At 39.8% G+C, this 16,817-nt stretch overlaps 1 protein-coding gene across 3 annotated transcripts in view; it reads right to left on the reverse strand.

Moving 5' to 3' along the window:
* Positions 1-16,817, reverse strand: part of ARHGEF25 (Rho guanine nucleotide exchange factor 25) — a 189,784-nt gene that overhangs the window by 142,721 nt on the left and 30,246 nt on the right. For all 3 annotated transcript variants that reach the window (XM_072134862.1, XM_072134861.1, XM_072134860.1), the window contains exon 2: positions 7,791-8,034. In XM_072134862.1, coding sequence (XP_071990963.1) covers positions 7,791-8,034 — 244 coding nt within the window. The remainder of the gene's footprint in view (positions 1-7,790; positions 8,035-16,817) is intronic.

Genomic DNA, 16,817 nt, shown 5'->3' on the forward strand with positions numbered 1-16,817 from the left:
TCGCGTGCGACACAATCCCAGCCCAAACCCCTGTTAAATACCTGTCAAAGATGCGCAAATCTCGAAAACGGTGAACAGTCCAACGAAAGTGAGATGTGCCCCACTGTCTATTGAAGTGAATGTGGCCGTGTGTTACCAGTATTAAAACATTATGGTAAAGGTAAATAAAGTTTGTGCTCAAGGGGTGTTAAGTGATAAACAAAAATTGATTTTCTCTATAAAATCAAGACATTTTAGTAGATCTGTTAACAGCACTTAAAGGGAACCTACCACCACGAATCTACCTATAAAGGTAGATCGGGTGGTAGGTGGATGTAAGGGACGTGAGGAGAGCCCTTTTTAGAGCTAATCCTCACGTCCCCGCTAACTTTTGGTACACTTTATTGACCTAATATGTAAATTTCGTTATGCGGCTACTGGGGCATGGAGTAGCCGGCACGAGGCTACACAGCGCGGCTACTCCACGCCCCAGTAGCCACGTACTCCTCCTACCCTACCCTCGTCCGTCATGATGGCGTTCTGCACATGCGCAGAACGCAGGGCGACGGCTGAGCAGTCCCAGCTCCAAGGCCAAAGCTACTGCGCATGCGCAGTAGCCGGCTTGTCGGACGAGGGCGCGCAGCTACGAGGAGCTGCGCGCCGCACGCAACAGGGTAGGAGGAGTAATGTGGCTACTGGGGCGTGGAGTAGCCGCGCAGTGTAGCCTCGTGCCGGCTACTCCACACCCCAGTAGCCGCATAACGAAATTTACATATTAGGTCAATAAAGTGTACCAAAAGTTAGCGGGGACATGAGGATTAGCCCTAAAAAGAGCTATCCTCACGTCCCTTACATCCACCTACCACCCGATCTACCTTTATAGGTAGATTCGTGGTGGTAGGTTCTCTTTAAGGAGAGCCATTGGCATGTTTCGGAACAACACATATGTTCTTAGTCCTTTAAGTGACACTCATCCTTCATGCTTCTGGGTTTGCGTTTGTTTATAAACTTTATAGCTTTTTGTAGCTAGCATTGCATCATTGCAGGATTAAGTTCCTGAATCTAAAGTAGGATACCAATACTTTTAGTACTGATTGATAATCATGAATTTGATTGTCAGCGTCATGGGTTATATGTGTGACACTGATGTAACTGCATCACAGACAAATACTAGAACATCCCATTGTGTACACTTCCATGTTGTTTTCTTAAGATATTAAAAAGCAATAACTTCTGTACATTTTTGGCTGGTCGTATCAATAACCACCTACAAGCAAAGTGATATGAACAATGTATGGGAGGACGGAGAACACAGATCTTAAATATATAAAATAACAAATATCTCTGGAGATGTAAACAAAATGATCTCAAGAGGAAGTGAAAGGGTAAAGCACTCTGAGCGGCAATATATAATATCCACCCGGATGGTCACTGACATTATAAGCAGCTCTGCTCTCTGTAATGCGGCTCCAACATTTTCCTATTTTAGCAGATTATGCAGGAAACTTGTGTTTGTTACCACATAGAAATATCCCAAAGGAAAAAAAATATTAGCACTTACCAGGCTAAGGATACAGTAGCATATTGGAGTGCTACATCTAGATATCAATTACTAGGATGATTTTCATCTGGCGTATACCCTTCCCTGTTATTAGCGACTATGACAGTGTGATAACTGGTGCAAATTGATATCAGCAGGTGCAAAAATAAAAATGAGAAATCCAGTAGATTGGATGTGATTGTAAACTGAAAAGTTCTACCCTACCCTACCCATTAAGGAGATTTCCAGGAACATTTTGCAGTGTTTACGTGTGTGTCATACCGTGACATTTACTGTAAATGTTCAATTCATACTTAAAAAGGAAAACAGGGTAGACATGCTGCAGAAAACGGCTGGTTTCATCCTCGATTTCTCTGTAGCCCTGGGTACAGTTTGCATTGTATAAGCTGACATTTGGAAGGAGAATCTACAACAATAATTGACATTCAGATTTTAAATCTGAAGAGTAACGGCGGCACCACAGGCTTGGTCCGTGAAAAACGCACCGTGCACTGGTTGGATTTCACAGACTGACCACAGTGACGTAGACGGGACTCCTTGCATCATAGTAATATAAGATACAAGAAGCACATTCTCCCCCACAAGACAAAAACGCTGAACTGAAATCATGAGGTACAAAAAAACTCCTTACACAAGAGAAATGTGATGCAAGGAGTCCCTGTCTGACAGCCTAAAGCAGTGCTGACACCGTAACCACTATTACAGTGTCCGATTCTATAGACTGAACATGTTTGTCTGAACATATATCATCTTATTTCTGTGGGAATATACTGCTACAAAATTGGTAAAATATACTCCTTTATTTCACAGCACACAAATGCTTGAGAATATTGGATCATTTAAGGGGGACCTTCATTTTACGGGGATAAATATTGCATATACCTGTATGGATGCAAAATAAGTTGACACCTGTAGAGGCAAGTAACCTCCTAGTCCAGGGTCCACAAAGCTGCTACCGGTGCCATTGGGAATAATCTACCACAGAGCAAAAGATCTTAACACAGCTGTGAACATAAATCCCATTCAAGTCAATGAGCATGACATCCGGAGCAGCTTGTTATGAGCTATGAAACCTTTGTGTATTCCTCCCTGTGTTCTGTTTGTATTGCTCAGCCTGCAGGAACACCAAGGATCTGTGTCAATACACAGGAGAAAATGATGTTTGTCCTTTAACAGGTATTTCATTCTGTAACAAAACAACATTTATCAGGCAGTAATTTGCCAATTATTGAAATGAGTAATATGCTATTACTGTCTTCAGACGACTTAAGAAAGAGCACATGCCTATCACGCCGTCAATGACTAACTGCAGAGGAAATCATGATTCACGTCCATCTGAATATTACTGGAAAGATCCGTATAATTTGTATCCTTTGATAGATAATCACGGATAATGCTTATTTAACAGTGTTTTGGGTGGATTTCTATATTATTATCATTGTAGTGTTAGATGATTACAATGGAAGTTCACATCACATCCCTTTGCACCGCAGTAATTTTTTTTTTCTCTTTTCTTTTCCCAAATCCAATAAGCCACAATAGGGCTTGTATTCTGCAGGACAATTTATACTTCCAAATGGCACCATTTAATATTCTATTTGCAATTTTTCAGCTTTCATTGTTTGGTTCATTTGACATATTCTGTTTATGTTGTGGATCAGTATGATAATGGATATAACAATTTTATAAAGTTTGCAGTGTTTTTTTATACAACAAATTCTTTAATATAATTTTAAAATATCTGTAACTTTTTGTATTCCAGGGGATGGGGGAAGGGACATTTTTTGCAGGACAAGCTAATGTTTTCATTAATACCAGTTTAAGCCATCTGCGACCTTTTGATCACTTTTTAATGACATTTCTCGGGGAAGAAAAGTAGAGAAAAAGTGTCAACTTTTGAAATTTCGTCCAGGGGAATTGTCATTTTAGGATAAGGGGTAACCTAAATGGGGTGAATCTTAGGATTTCCTATTTTTATCTCTTATTTTTTGGCACAATTGATTTATTTGCGACTTTTCCACTCGCTTGGCAAAGTTAGCAGTGCAAGAATTTTTTGAACATATGAAAAGTTGCAATTTTGCCACGAATCGTGGTTAAAAAGTTGCAAATATACTCTGGTTCTGACCAGGCGAAGGAAACACTTTAAAAGAAGTCGCAGAACAGTTTTGAGACTTTTGTGGAACCTTTTAATAAAAAGTCACAAGAAGCCCACAGACTCAGCTGCCTGATATATCAACCTCTAATACAAGTCCAAAACCGGGAAAAAACAAGACACACACAAATGTCCTGACTAAAGATAAATGACCCCTCAATGTGTTTGTGATTATGTTTGTTTATTTTATTTGCTTTGTAGGGATACATTTTTAACCCCAGGAGGTTTACCCTTTTAGGGTACATTTACACAGCCATATGATGCTCTATCTTTTCCCCGTGTACAGCGCGGAACAGTGCCACACACGTGGACTGGACCGCCATTGCGGTCTATGGGGATGTATATGTGTCTGTCTGAATGTACCCTTACAGTATACTGTAATAGAACATAGTAACATTACAACTGTATTGCAGTATATTGTCAGACTAGTGCCTCTGTATCAGACCCTACTGCCTCAGAGAATCTTACTGCCATCACAGTAACAGATCGAGGTAATGGGGGGCAGACAATCTCAACCAAGATTCTTCTAGAACGCAGCACTTAAAAGGTCAACACCCACAAATGATGTTAGAACTGATGACAGGTGTTAGGAGCGGGTGTATAATACAGAAGTTATCCACCCTGCATGGATGGGTTCAGTCTGTGAGCTCCTTCCATTAAGCCATCGGTCCTGGGTATAGGTCAAATGACTTATCATATCTTACCCGCCAGCTCAGGTCATCAGTTGTGCAATGGTCTGGTCAGAGATTAGGTCATCAGTTTTCAAAAGCCTGGAAAACCACTTTATTTTAGGACTCTTTCACATTGGCCTTGTTTTTACATCCGTGGTTCAGTAATTTACACGGATGCCTCACAAAGCCATTGGTTTCTATGGGTGTTTTCACATTGGCTTGTATTTTCCCAGATCTGTTGTGCGTGGAATAAATTATGAAACATGTTCTATTTAGTTCACTGATGCGGATCACGGAAGGCAATGGAAGTCTATGGGTCCGCCAAAAAAACTGACGAAACATCCGTTCTTTTCACTGATGATGCTGAAAAACCCGGTGTGATGTTTTCAAAACAATAGTAAACCTACAGTTTTTTTGTAGACACGGAGACACAACAGAGGCAAAACGCAATGGATGCACAAGAACACCAAAACCAATGTGAAAGAGCCCCTGTCTTATGGACCCTTCTCCAAAGAAACTCCATAATAAACAAAAAGGGGATGCACTGATCTCACCATCGACAGCTCTTATAGAATAGAGATATTTATTTATGACATATCACAAAATCTTCAGGAAATGTCACTGGTGCATTTAGGGAGAGTAGATAAATAATTGATCTAGGCAAATACTGTATGCAACTATACTAATTCATCAATACTAAGCAACAAATCAGATGCCTATAAGTATCGTAAAGTAAGATTGCAGTAGGTTAGAGCTAGTAGCAAAAAATGAGTGTTACCAGGTTGCTTTGATTGCTACAGTATGGTCACAATAAATCCAAATCTGATGGATGTAATCTCATGTTACAGATTGTAGCAGACTAAAAACACATCATGCCAAGTAGTCATAATAAATTAGTCCTGCATGACTACATTTTGTAAGCAGTGCAAACAGCAGGTCAGTACACTAACTATGATCAATGCATCTAATGCAAGCATGTGGTCATGGATGTAGCAAAAAATAATGTTAGAGAATATTCCCAGGAAAAGACATGTTGACCACTAGGAGGCAGGCATGATCATAAAAGACAAGCCAGACACTTATTGAGGGATATTCAGGGTAGGATTGCAAAAGAGATGCTTAATTAAAGCAGTTATTACCAAACCGATAATAACATTCAATTTTAACTCTTCTATGGAATCATGCCATGGATAAAACACATAAAAATGACAATTTAAATTAAAGATAAATGATTGTAGACACATATAAAATAGAAGTGTATACAGATAAAACAGAGATGTGAGATACACTACTGCAAAAAAAAAAAAAAACCTTATAATACTAAAGTCAAAGACCAGATTGTCTGAATGGAGAAGTGCATGGGGGTTCTAAACCACATTCATTATTATTCTGCTTCACTATAATTCATGCCTTACAAAATCTATCATCAAAATCCATCATGATAAACAAGGGATACAACTATTCATAGATCCAGGCACCGTGACTGTGGTAATCTTCTTATATTTGTTATCTATGACCTCCTTCCTTCTAACATCAACTTTTAAAATGATGCTAATATCTGCTCAGCCAGACCCTCCCATGTTTCTTCTCAGAGTTCAGTACGTCATTTCATGTTACCAGGGTTATGTCATGTAAGGTTCTTTAAACAGTTACATTTGTAACATCTACCCCGTGTATGTATCTGATTACATGAAATCACAGCATGCCTCCTACTATTCCCAATGCCTCCATGGAGGCTGCTGTGAGTTCATGTGCTCAGAAACATAGATTGAGAATATGTTACAAATGTAACTGGGTAAAGGATTTAGATAACGTCACCCTGGTCACATGACATGAAGTGCCCAATGATATAATAGAGCTCTCCCTCAATGTTCCAGACCGCAGCATGTCCTAGCAGTGAGACCTGTCAGTCAGGAAGAAGGATGCAGGGCAATGCAAGTCAAATTTAATATGCAGGACTCAATTAGTGTGATGGACTCACATCAGGTGAGTTGCATATACATTTAAAAACTGATTTTTTAACATTAGATCCAAGTAAAGGAACCATTTAGGGTGCTTTGGATGCATCTGAATGCTTGTGCTTTATATGTTACCATACATTTTGCTGCTGTGAAAATGTTAACACAGCTGCAATGATGAAAAACTATTTCAAAGCAGCAAAACCCACGGTAATTTGTAAAATACATGCGTTCTGGCGCACACGTTTAAAAATACATCCAAAGGAGCCACATGTGAACACACCCTCAGGGAAAAAAGGCAATGCTTTTTAATGAAATATTTATTTTGGGTGGGTTAATTTAAATGGCAGGTTCTCTTTAAGTAAAGTTTTGAGATTTCTAAATGTGAATAAGAGTGTCATGAAATAGGCTACACGCACACAAACATGTTTTTTTCTTTGGTCCATTTTGTGTTCTGTGTCATCAGTATGTAATCCACTTCCGAGCCATATTTAGACTTATGTTGGGGCTTTCTGAAGCACAAACATGATCAAAACCTGCTCGGAGTTTTCTGATCCACAGATCACATGGGGATACAAAGAAACCAAGGCCATGTGCACGAGCCAATAGGTATGTGTCCAGTTGCTGTACTTTGAATTAACATATAGCACAGGGCCACAAACCGCCACCATCCAAGTAAGTGATAGGACCACAATCAGTAGTGGATTATAATATAGGCAGTTTGGCCGGTAGCCCGGGGCCCAAGCCTTCTAGGGGGCTGATGTCTCGTCAAACCACCCACCAAATTTTATACTGAGAGGCACCTTCACCCATGAAATCCTTATAAATCTGATCATGTATGCAAGAGCCATTTCAGGACTTTTGAAGGTCCTCCAAAAATCCTGAAACGGCAGATTGGAAGCAGGCAGAAAAGACGGATCCTCATTTTGCAAGAAGCTTCATTTTAGTACCATATATCACATGGCATTCTAAATCCGCCCTGACAATGATCTACCAAAATCTGGTATATTCTGAGCTGTACAGAAATAGATCTTTTAGCGCTGTATACAATTGACCTTTAAAGAGTCACAAGGATGGAAAAGAGTCACACAGGAAGGTCCACTACTGGCTTAATTGATGTCTCATAGCCCAAACACATCATCACAAGTCTGGTTGACAAATACTGAGTTCCCTTCCTCCTATGTCATTTCAATGCAGTTTTAAAAGTTTCTTATCTTTGTAACGCTCATTTTCGCAGAATATAGATGGACATCATTATGATCATGACACCATCCTGCATAACAAATTGGTGACAGCTTGTGGGCCTAATCCTCAAAAAAGTTCCCTCTAAAATGAGGTGTTCTTATGGTTGGTAAGCTAAGGTACAGGAAACATATTTTCATGAAAAAATATGCAAATATAATAATAATTAGCTACATAAATTAAAAAAAACATATGCAGTCCACAAAAGGTAAAATTCTATCATTTACCTTCTTCGGATTCAGAAAAATGGCGAAAGTTTTCAGCAAACCATGCACGGAAGTCTGAAAGTCTTCGAGTCCTACCAATGCCAGGGCATGTGTTTTCAGAAGGTGCTAGCTGACTAGTGGTAGCCCCTGAGGACTCTATGTTGCTTTGATCTTCTTCCACATCTGGGGTTGCGAGCTCCTCTGCATTTTCTTCATTGCTGCTGTGTTCGGGTGCAGAAGAATCCTCTGTGCAATCGTCCGATATCTATGTGCAAATGAACAAACAGTGACTATACAGAAGCCAGAGAGGTAGGACATGCCTTATACTAATGCATGTGAAAAGCTGCTTTTTGGTTGTCAAAGCTATGTATCTGGGGGACTAAGTATGGAAATGGCATAAATGGATAAATATCTGAACTTTCAGTCTCTCATATGAACAAAATGAAAACATTTACCAAGGGTCGATTTGCCAGTTTCCTTGCCACATTTTTATCGCACACAGCTGTTTTGTGGCGGTTGTGCACTATTTTTCATGCACTGAAATTTTTGATCTGAAATGGGTGTTCCTGTGCTCAATTGGATCTTGCACCACATTTATCATGCAAAGTCCAACAGAAATGGGCTACACGTCCCATGTTAAAGGTGCACCAAAAAAAGTGGTAATAATAATAGAATGTGTGTGAATATTGAATCCACTTGTGATTCTATTCTTTGGGTTCCATATAACTGCACACATCAGAGGGTATTTATTATTTGTGTCTCTGTTTTTTTGGCACAGAACTGTATGGTTTATTAGACTGTGATTTTTTTACTATATGTTGCAAGTGCTTAACTCCTAGGGGACACAGCCTATTTTGGCCTTAAGGACGCGGCCCCATTCTTCAAATCTGACCTGTGTCACTATAAGTGGTTATAGTTTTGGAACGCTATGAGATATCCAGGGGATTTTGAGATTGTTTTCTCGTGACACATTGTACTTCAAATTAGTTTAAAAATTTGGATGATATCTTTTGTGTTTAGTTATGAAAAAAAACTAAATTTGGCAAAAATTTGGAAAAATTCTTTATTTTCAACGTTCTAAATTCTCTACTTTTGATACAGATAGACATAGCTCCAAAATAAATTCATAACTTACATTTCCCAAATGTCTGCTTTATGTTGGCATGGTTTTTTAAGATTCCACATATTTTACTAGAATGTTATGAGGCTCAGAATTTAGGTATCATTTTTCAAATTTTTTGTAAAATCACCAAAACCTGTATTTAGATGGACCTGCTCAACTTCTAATTGACACTGAGAGGCCTAAATAATAGTGGGACTCGTAAAATACCCCATTGTGGAAACTACACACCTCAACGTATGAAAAACCACTTTTAAGAAGTTTGTTAACGCTTTACATGTTTTATAGGGGTTAAAACAAAATGGAGGTGCAGTCTGCAAATTGTAATATTTTTTCACAATACACTCATTTTGGGTGGAAAATTAAACATTTACAATGGATTAAATGAATAAAGGCTCCACAAAGTTTGTTACCCAATTTCTCCCGAGTACACGGATACTCTATATGTGGTGGTAACCTGCTGTATGGGCGCACGGCCGGGCATAGAAGGGAAGGAGGCGCCATCCAGATCAGATTTGCTATGTCACATTGTACAGGCTATAATTTTTTTCTTTTTTTAATGTGGACCTATAGGGGCTTATTTCTTTTGCCACATGAGATGCACTTTTCTGGTACGTAATTTGGGGGAATCTATAGGCTGATTGGTGAGATTTTATTAACTCTTTGTTGGTGGAAGAAATGAAAATCATCACTTTTCAGGAAGATTTTTATGGGGTTTTTTTTTTGGCTGTTTACCATACCATAAAAATAGTATATTATTTTTATTCTATGGGTCGCCACGATTACAAAAAGACCTCATTTATATAGATTTTTAATTTTTTTCCCATTTTTAGTGCATAAAAAGTAATTTGGCAAAAATGTTGTTACTTTTAGCATCACCGTCTTTCATATGCATAACTTTTTTATTTTTCGCCTCACAAATCTTTTTAAGGGCTTATTTTTTGCGAGAAGGATTGTTCTTTTTAGTGGTCTTATTTTAGAGTGCATAACATTTTTTAAATCCCTTTTTAGAGCATTTTTATAGGGTATTAATTGAAAATGATCTTTTTTCTGGAGCTTTTTTTGTTTTGTTTTTTACGGGGTTAACTTTGCGGATCTAATAACGATTCTGTTTTATTATGCAGATTGTTACGGACGCAGGGATACCAAATATGTGGGGGTTTTGTGTATTTTATTCAATTGTACTGAATAAAAACCAATTTGGAGAAAATCTTGTTCATTTTAGCATCATCATCTTTTCATATGCATAACTTTTTTATTTTTCGGCTGACAAATCTAGTTAGGGGCTTATTTTTTGCGAGAAGAGTTGTTCTTTTTAGTGGGCTTATTTTGGAGTGCATAACATTTTTTAAATTACTTTTTAGAGCATTTTTTTATAGGGTATTAATTAAAAATTATCTTTTTTCTGAACGTTTTTGGTTTTTTTTTTCTACGGCGTGTACCGTGCGGGTCCAGTAACGATTCTGTTTTATTATACAGATTGTTATGGACGCGGCAATACCAAATATGCGGGGTTTTTTGTGTTTTTGTGTTTTTTATACTTTATTAAGTGTTTTTATGGGAAAGTGACATTTTAGGGGCTTATATTTTTATGTACCGTATTTTCCGGACTATAAGGCGCACTTAAAAGCATTGGATTTCCGTGGAAATCCAAAGTGCGCCTTATAGTCCGGTGCGCCCTATGTATGGCGCTGGGCACAGGGCAGCGGACCATACTTACATAGGTCCCCGCTACCGGAGATCTCCAGCGGGAGATCTGCTGTCTCCGGTAGCGGGGACCTATGTAAGTATGGTTAGCTGCCCTCCTCCACCTCCCCCTCACCTTCCCCGCTCACCTTCCCCGCTCACCTTCCCCGCGTTCCCCGTCGCGTCTCGGCGTCGCGTCTCGTCGCCGCGTCCCGTCGTCGCGTCACGTCGGGTCTCCGCCACGCCCCCGGACCTCCGCCACGCCCCCGGCCGCCGGACCCCGCGCCTTATAGTCCGATGCGCCTTATATATGTAATTATTACATATATAAGGCGCATCGGACTAATGCGCCTTATAGTCCGGTGCGCCCTATAGGGCAGAAAATACGGTATTTATTTTTTATTTATTATAATGTGTAGTGTTAAGTGTTTTTTCATATTTTTACTTATACATACTTGAACTTGAACCAGTGATGCTCTGATCACTGGTTTAAGTTCAAAACACTGCTCTACAATACTATTTTATTGTAGAGCAGTGTAAACTGTCTGAGCAAGCTTGCGCATGCTCAGACAGTTTACAGTCAGACCCGGAAGGGGTCTGGCTGCCATGGAGACCGGGCAGCTCCGGGGCACATGCCAGTCCTCGGAGCTGCCCAGAAGTGGATCGGATCCCCCGGTAAGCGGCACGGGGGATCCGATCCACAGCGCAAACACCCTTACACGCCGCGGTCATGTTTGACCGCGGCGTGTAAGGGGTTAACACCCGCGATCGGAGCCGGCTCCGATCGCGGGTGTTAGCGCAGGCTGTCAGCTGTACTAGACAGCTGACAGCCGCTGCTTCTGGTACCGGCTCCGTTCGTGAGCCGGTGCCAGAAGCAGGACGTTATAGAACGTCCCCGTGCGCTAAGCATCTAGCCCCGGGGACGTACTATAACGTCCTGGTGCGCCTAGGGGTTAATATATTGGAGCACGGCTGAAAGTGTCTGAAATGACTCACATTCATTAGGTTGCTCTTATTTTGCTTGAAAAATTGTGCAAAAAAAAGGGAAACTAGAAGAGCAGGATAATAATAATTCTTTATTTATGTAGCACACACAGATTATGCAGTGCTGCACAGAGCTTGCCAAATCAGTCCCTGTCCCCAATAAGGCTCACAATCAAATCAACCTACCAGTATGTTTTGGAGTGTGGGAGAAAACTGGAGGACCCGGAGGAAACCCATGCAAATACGGAGAGAACATACAGACTCTTTGCAGATGTTGACCCTTGGACTAGAAACCAGGTCCCCAGTGCTGCAAGGTTTTAATGCTAACCACTAAGTCACCGCACTGCCCCTACAAGTTGTGCCCAAATCAAGCAACTGAAAAAAAATGACCCCCAATGTGTTATTGTGTAATCCAAACTGCCCCTCTTCATGAAGTTTGGTAAGTTGGTTTTACAGTTGTGTTATTTAATGCATTAAAATCAGTGTTTTTCTCAAGCTAAAGTGAAACATCTCTTCCCCCACGTATCCTTCTGACAGGACTGTTACATAAAAACGCTGGACGATTTAATTTGCTTTGATCTGTAACAGCTACAAACTGTATTTCATAAAACTCTTTTATTATAGCTGTGATTTCTCACTGTAAGCAATGGGATCTTTCACACAGAATGACGTGCCAGTGACTGCTCTATGTAGGGCATTTCACATAAAACATGTCAGTGTGGCATATTGTACTGAATATGTCTATAAATAAATAGCAAATGTAGCATCATGATAAAAGCTGGTCACAGATCAGGAATTCAATTAAGTTGCCCGTAAGATTTGTGTTACCCATTTAGGGTAATGCAACTTTTCTGACGCTAAAAATTCCTACTGCATAGTTTATTAAGTAAGGAATTTCTTGCTAATTCTATCCATCTTGTGCTTTGTGTTTTAAAGGTGTTTTATGACAAACAACTTCTCTGGTGCTCAGGATTTTGTACACTACAGAATGCACTAAAGATGCAAAATTATCAAGAATTATGCAAAATACCTGGTATGAGGAACTCAATTCTATAAAGTATATTATACCACATGCAAAGTTCACAATAATGAAATAAACTTTTCATAAAAAGTGTCAAAAGTGGGGCAAAAGCCAGTTTCCTGGAATTGCAATCTTTTCATGCCTTTTAGCCAGAAAACTGGACTACAAGGCAAATGACCCCCACTGTCTCCAAAAGCCCCATTTATTGTAAGGCCAGAAAAGACCAAAAAGCATAAGGATATGGAGCCATGAAGGCTTTAGGATTGTTGACAGCCACACGGGCACAAGCTTGGACAAGAATATTGCACTGCACTGTGTATTTCAGCACACACTGAGAGACATTCATTATTTTTGCCGCAAGTGTTTTTTGGCACAGGATTTTAGCATTAGTGTTATATTGTGGCACAATGTAAAATGAACTATTGAGCATCAGAAATGTAAAAAACTTTAGAAGTTTGTAGTTTGTTTTTTTAACTTTCACTAAGCACCGCAAAATGCACCAATTAGTGTCGGGAAACTAGAAGTGCAGGAATAGTCTGCGCCCAATTAGAGCGACAGTAAAAGGCAAGAACAAAATCTGTCGTCCATAAAACTGGCGGAAATCAAATAATAAATGCCCCTCACTATTGTGCCAGCAATAGATTGTTTTGTGGCATTAGGGGTTTTATACATGGCTGGGGCTGTAAATATATTGAAGAGCTTATACATACCTCCTCCGGGGCTCATGTTCTCCTGTTATTCTGGCCTACAGCTCAACTCACCTGCTACACACTGAAAGAAATGCAGTAGCAGGTACCTATCAGGGATGGGAGTGCCGACCTCTCTAAACAAACAGAGGCCTGGCAGTGATGGGCAGCATCGGAGGAGGTAAGTATAAGCTCTTTGTTATCTTTACAGCCCCCCCAGCCGTGTATAAAAAAGTATACATTCCTCGACTACCCTTTTTAAGTAAATGAAGCTTCTTGCATTGCCTCTCATTAATCTGCTGTTGTTTCTTTAACACCAAGGGAACCGATTAACCACCCCAGTGTCATCTGGCACCAGGTCCTGGTGTGCCTCAGGGGTTTACCACCTTCAGGAGCCCCCATCACCGGTACCTCCAGCTGCATCATATATACAAGAGTCAGGTGCACAGATACGTTAATTTGCATAAAAGCAAGGGAACATCAAAATCCTGAAGACCTAGACTATGCCACTGGTAGAATCTTAAAGGGTCAATATTACCAGGATGTGACAACTGAATGGAGGCAATTTATGTCACCTAATAAAAGGCAACAGCGTGACTTGTACAAGGTTCTTAATAATTGAGTGTTCTAGTAAATTAGGAACTTTTGAACCATATAAAAATGCCTTACTTTATTGTAAGGGTAAAAAGCTTCATGCATCAGATGATACATGTCTAAACTGCAATGTACTGATCAATATCTGTTAGTGATGTTTTGCAGGAACTGAAAGAGTTAAGTGAATAATTTACTTTCCTTCTAAACTCTACACCCCTGGCATACTGAATCACCCCTGTCTGGGATTTCATGGGAAAAGGCTATGTGTAGGAGGAGCAATAGTTGAAGTTGAAACAGACCTAAAAAAGAAGATAGTGAAGGAGAATGGTTGGAAATGGGGAGTCGCAGAATTCTGCAGTCACATTGGTTACAACCTTGGATGCTTTCAATTTTCCCACACAGCTTAAAGAAGAATTAATACTGATTATACATACATTGGAATCATGGAAAATTAAAGGTCATAAAACATCACAAATGATCACATGCTGCAACATTAAGGAATTTCTATATAGGGGGAGATTTATTAGAAGTGTCTGAGAGCAGAACTGTTTTAGTTCCCCATGACAGCCAATCAGAGCTCAGCTTTCATTTACCCACAGCTGTTTATAAAATTAACCCTGAGCTCTGATTGGTTGCTATGGGAAAATGGAAAAAATCTGCTCTCAGACCACTATGATTAATCTCCCATATATGTCACATTGCCCGACATCAGTATTATACGCCACAAAAACAATTATAATGCTGAATATTTGGGTTAAAGATTTAACTTGCTCTCATAACCTGCAATATTAACATATACACAAACACAAATACCCACGGGAAACATTGTAATGCACAGAAATACCCGTACCTATAGAATGCTTATAATGAACAGTGCCAGGAGTATAGAATTTTCACATCTCCGTATGTTACCATGATTGTCCTCCATAAGCAGCCAGGCATCTGTTACTTATGTATCTCTCTACCACTTGATACCAAGATATCCTTGGAAATAGCAGACACCTGTCTCATAAAATAGTCACCTGTCTATGGCGCAGCTACTTAAATGTTAACAAGGGTCTAGTTATGCCACATTTCACAACTCATGACTTTTAGACAGCCCTCCTACTACTACTGCACACATGCTTGACACTTCACTTATGTCGGAATAATAAACCTTTGACTTTGACTTTAAGCTTGCCTTGACCTCAGAACTGTCTCACTTGACCCCAGAACTGCCTCAACCTTTGGCCTGACTGTCTACATCTCCAACTGCATCTGCTGGTAGGAGGCTTGAAACTCATGACTGTGGGCATTTTTTCTCCCCAGCTGAACTATACTGTGTTGTGGGGTCCGTATTTTTGGTGCACAAATTGTGTTGTAATGTACACCGGGATGTTAGATTGTGGCTCAAGGGGTTAAAGAATTGGCACACAACTGAACTAACTCCAGTTCCGCTATTTTTGTTACACCAATATATCATAAATATGGCACAGACATTCCAAACACCAACCCAAGACCACCAAAATCTGAGATAATAAATACCCCTGAATATGTATAGCTCCTTTTGTAGATAGACACTTCTCTTGTGTTGAAATGCACATGTAGTAAATACTATTAAAGCCTCATGCACACAACAGTGAACTAGCCCCATAAATTACAGCAAGCTTGCTAGACTATTTGCTTTGGGGCCCTCTAGCCGCTCATGGCACCCATCTCTGGCCAAAATGGGCCACAAACTTTCCCCTGCTTGGGTCCTGTTTCGGAAAGTGTGCATGAGGCCTGACATTATAGGCTACAAGTCTGGTCACATAAAAGTACTTTCTACAATGACTATGAGATCTAAGTTGCACTAACTGTGAGACTTCAGTGACTTCTAGTGGGATGAAGAGTACAGCAGAACTATTGAGACTGAAGAATCCCTTCCCAACAGCAAAAGTTGTAAATCCTCACCAGATTATAACTGCTCTTTCTCCATATTTATCCAGCAGGCAAGCGACTATGATAAGACATCTGAAGACTTCCTAAGACTGTAAATAGAACACCATGTACAATCTGCTCAGATCCTCCTGCTATATAACAAACTGCCTCCAGACAGAACACTACATACAATTTAAATGGAGTGCAACGAATCATATGTATGCTCATATGTACAAACAATCATTCTAGCAATACCTTCTACATGGCATTGGAGAACAGTTGGTGCACACCTTACAGTATAGGCCCTTAAAATAGCTCATAATAATCCCTTTATTTATAAACTGCACACAGATCACACCAAATCAGTCCCTGTCCCCAATGGGGCTCACAATCTAATCAACCTACCAGTATGTTTTGGAATGTGGGAGGAAACAAGTGGACCTGGAGGAAACCCACGCAAAAACAGAGAGAAAATACAAACTTTTTGCAGATGTTGACCCTGGGACTTTACCCCAGGTCCTCAGCGCTGCAAGGCTGTAATGCTAACCACTAATCCACTGTGTAGCAGACTGTAATGGAGCTACGTAAGATTAAAACATGTGGTCATGATTTATTATGTACATTATTTATTACAGACAAAATCACCATTCATGTACAAGGATTGTGTGTGGTACTGCAGTTTAGCCCCATGTACTTGAATATGGGTGAACTGCAATACCAGATACAACCAATAGAAAAGAGTGGCGCAGTTCCGCTGTTCCTAAAAAAAGCCAATCATCCTTTTAATCTCATACAACCCTTTTATACATTTTAGGTTCTTTTTTTCTCTATTAAAAGCTGAATTGCCTTTGGCTACATTAGCTAATTACTAAAATGAAAAAGCATCATGTAAAACAGACAGTCAATTAAGACATCATTTCAGCTTTACATTACATGCATCAATTTAAATTTCCCTTTTATTCAGGTTATTGCTCTGTAATTAGATGAAGCACATTCTATCTAATTTAATGTAAGATAGAGCAAGTTCCAGATGTCTTCAATGAGAGATAAACACTGGG

The sequence above is a fragment of the Engystomops pustulosus genome, chromosome 2 (assembly GCF_040894005.1).
Source record: "Engystomops pustulosus chromosome 2, aEngPut4.maternal, whole genome shotgun sequence".
Taxonomy (NCBI): Eukaryota; Metazoa; Chordata; class Amphibia; order Anura; family Leptodactylidae; genus Engystomops; species Engystomops pustulosus.